The 3,617-nt window shown below is 40.6% G+C and overlaps 1 protein-coding gene across 1 annotated transcript in view; it reads left to right on the top strand.

Annotated features, from left to right (window-relative positions):
* The first annotated feature begins 3,146 nt into the window (after positions 1-3,146).
* LOC140374573 (tumor necrosis factor receptor superfamily member 3) overlaps positions 3,147-3,617 on the top strand; it is a 16,349-nt gene continuing 15,878 nt past the window's right edge. Inside the window, exon 1 of the mRNA XM_072461509.1 lies at positions 3,147-3,239. Coding sequence (XP_072317610.1) covers positions 3,167-3,239 — 73 coding nt within the window. The 5' untranslated portion in view covers positions 3,147-3,166. The remainder of the gene's footprint in view (positions 3,240-3,617) is intronic.

The raw sequence follows: 3,617 nt of genomic DNA, 5'->3' as shown, positions 1-3,617 counted from the left end.
TCATTCGGATGCGACATACGCCTCGTTCCCCCCGTGATCTCCACACATTCTGCCGACTCAGGCATTTTCGACTCTATTTGTGACGTGTTTTGCATCTTTTGCAGTAACAAGTCGATCTGTGCCAATGATCACGGCCAAAAAGGATAAAAGCTCAATACAATGACTTGAATATTCAGTTTAGTTTGAGTATTATTATGACTAATATAGTTATTTAGTCATTTGTAGTACATTTTTATATGCAGTGATGGAAGAAGTATTACATTTTTGGTGGCATCAGCTCCTGTAGGTGTGGTCTGCTGGAGCAGCAGCATCACAGAGGGAGAGGAGGAGGCTGGACAAAGCTCCGCCCTGGGCTGTGCTCTGGAGTGCAGGAGGTGGGGGACAGAAGGCTCCTGGGTAAACTCACATCTATGCTGGACCATGAGTGTCGCCCCCTGCAGGACACTCTGTCCCCTGCAGGACACTCTGTCCCCTGCAGGACACTCTGTCCGCTCTGGAGAGCAGCTTCAGTGACTGATCCACCCTCGCTGTGTGAAGGAGACGTTTCACAGGTCTTTCCTTCTGCTGCTGTCACACTTTATAACAAACACTGTTAGAACTGAACATGTGCAATACTGTGTAACCATGTGCAATACCATCATATTCATGTGCAATACTGAATCAACCATGTGCAATACCTGTAAATAAGAGTGTTCTATTTAGTTTTTTTTTATACGGTTTACTTACCTGTTAATAGTATTACCTAGTCTTGTGCTAGCTATTTTTACTTTATTTTATTCTATTATCATTATTTTATTATTATTATCTGATTTTTATCTTTATTTTGTATTTTTATTATCTATTTTATTTTATCCCCCCCCCTCCATTCCCTATTAAGATAGGAGAGGAGTTTTGTTAATAAGAGTTTTTTTGTTTTGTTCATAAGAGTTCTATTAAGAGTGTGTTTTTGAAACTTCCTATAATCTGTCCTTTCCTCCTGTTTCTACTGCAGTGGAACAACGGAATTTCCCCTTGTGTGGATATTCAAGGTTTATCTTATCTTATATTTTATTCAATTAATTAAGTAAAAGTACACATGCTGGAGTTTAAAAAAAATTAAAAGGAATAGTATGACCTAATAAATCTACCGGTACTTGAGTAAACAAGTACAAATTGAAAAATGTACTTTTAGAATAGAAAATACCATATTTTCCGGACTTTAAGACTTCCGGACCTTTTTCATCGTTTTGGCCGGGGTGCGACTTATACTTATATTTATACTTATATACTTATACTTATACTCCGGAGCGACTTGTGATATGTGATATTATTGGTTATATTCACACTTGCAACTGCATTTCATACTCCAGTGTAACTTATACATGTTTTTTTTTGGCTGGTGCGACTTATACTCCAGTGCGACTTATGGTCCAGGAAATACATTAAAAGTATTTCAGACCTAAAAACTGTGAGGATTTTTTGTTAACTAATGATGCGAGTCCCTAATTCTTGTAACGTTTGAATATTTTTATGAACTATGAACGTGCTAAAAATAAACTCTCAGCCCTTTCAGGTGGTCTCAAAGTACAAATACTAAAGTACAGTGCAGGGGCCTGAAATATGTGCTTACCTTTGTACTTTGTTACTTTCTTTCACTGTTCAAATGTAGATGATGTGAACTTTCCGATGGAGGCTGCTTTCCCGCGAATCGAACCGGGACCTTCTTGCTGTGAGGCGAGTGGCGAGAGTGCAAAGGTTTTTCTGACTAAACTTTAATACGTTTTTGTTATTTCTAATCAAATCTGTTCCAAACTCTTGTGCAGTTTAACCATAATGACTTTTGGAGCTGCCTCTTTTGGCCTCTGCCGTTTGCCACACAAAACAATGAGGTCAAAAGGGTGAAACTAGAGGAAGAGAGCTGTGAGCAGAGAGGAAGTGTGTGCGCACTTCTTCTTCACCTGCACTGCAAAACAATACAGACTACTCTTTTACTTTTACTCTTTTAGCTTGAACTGCTTGTATCTGTAGTACTTGACGACGTTTCAAGATGATTGAGAAAGTAATATCTGCCAATGTGGTGAGTAAAACTTTTCCCCGTAGCAAATACATTCACTCAAAAACAAATAAATAAAAGTATTTAGCTTGATTTGAGCACATTTACAATAATTAATCACCTGTACCTGATTTAGACTCTTCTTAAAAACACAGAACTAGTTAATGTTCCACAGTAAACATTAAAGTGGTCATGCAGCCGAGTTACAGGTCAGACTATTATTATTATTAGTAGTATTACAGTGTATTTATGAATATCAAATCAAATCAAATCAATTTTTTTTTGTAAGGCCCAAAATCACAACAACAGTTGCCTCTGAGGATACTTTAATACTTTTCCCGCTTGCTGTTCCTTCGATCTCCCATCCAAGAACTGACCGGGCTCTGGCCTGCTCAGAGTGGACGAGATGCGAGACACAATGAATGCCATACAGTGGAACATTGCAGGCAATCTCTATGGAGACGGACCCTGTTCTAGAAAAGTCATATGTCTGTATTGAATTATTACAAAAGTAGATCTTAATTTTATATTTTGTTCATTGTAAACTGCACTACAGATCTAAAATTACTTCATAAAAGAACTGGCTTCATCCACTTTCTTTTCAACCGCAGAACAGTTAAGCCCCGCCTCTTCGTGAACGTGGGCGGGGATAGGGGGTAGGTGAACATTTCCTGCGCGCTCGTGCCTCGGTTACGTGACAGGATGAACTCAAACATGCATCAGTGAAATTACCAACCAGAGTAAACTAACGAGTTCCTTTAAGCGACGTCACACTCGCCCTCTTTACTCTGATCTTTCAACTCATTTACTGTAACTCTTTCGTTTTTCTTTCTTTCTTTTGCAGTGGAGTTACCAGAAGCTCGTCGGTGGCGGTCGGCCACGAGGAAACCGCGCGCGCACGGCTCTGTCTGGCGGACGACCCCCGAACAGGAAGTCGACGGAAACGAGTCGCGCCGAGAGCGAACGTCAGCCAGTCCCAGAGGCCGAGGGGAAGAGCGTCGGGTTCAAGAACACGACTCCAGCAGACGTTTTGAGAAGTGAAATCCCGCTGTTGTTGTTGTTTTTGTGGCGAGCGCGAAAGAGAAGAAGGTTTTTTTTTTTCTGCTAAAAGGAGCGACTGTTGAATGGGACCAAATGCCTGAGAAGAACTGCACCGAGGAGTCGTATCCCGGCAGAGATGGACTGTGCTGCAGACAGTGCCAGGCGGGTGGGTCAAATGCACCGTTTATGTTGTTGTTGTTATTTATGTTGTTATTTACGCCCGTCACGTGGGCCTGTGGGACGCTGCGGGCGATTCGTTTGGGGTTCTTTAGGTCAAAAAAGCGGAAAGAACGTGAACAAATGATGAGCTTTTTGTCATTTTTGGTGAGATTGGGTTCACGTGTTTGTGGAAATGTAAGAAAGGAAGAGTAAAAAGTGCAAATTACTACGCAAGGAACTAAAAGCGACTGTGGAAAGAGTGATATAACTGTGAGGACGAAACAATAAATGATGCACAAGATTAGAATCGACATGAAAATGAGAAAAAGCGAATGAAGGAAACATTTAAATGGTTTAATATTGTCGACACAAAGCGTAAAAGTAT

The sequence above is a fragment of the Eucyclogobius newberryi genome, unplaced genomic scaffold (assembly GCF_026437365.1).
Source record: "Eucyclogobius newberryi isolate DKJ021-1_F unplaced genomic scaffold, fEucNew1.0.hap1 SCAF_3, whole genome shotgun sequence".
Classification (NCBI taxonomy): Eukaryota; Metazoa; Chordata; class Actinopteri; order Gobiiformes; family Gobiidae; genus Eucyclogobius; species Eucyclogobius newberryi.
This window is presented reverse-complemented; position numbering and strand designations above follow the sequence as displayed.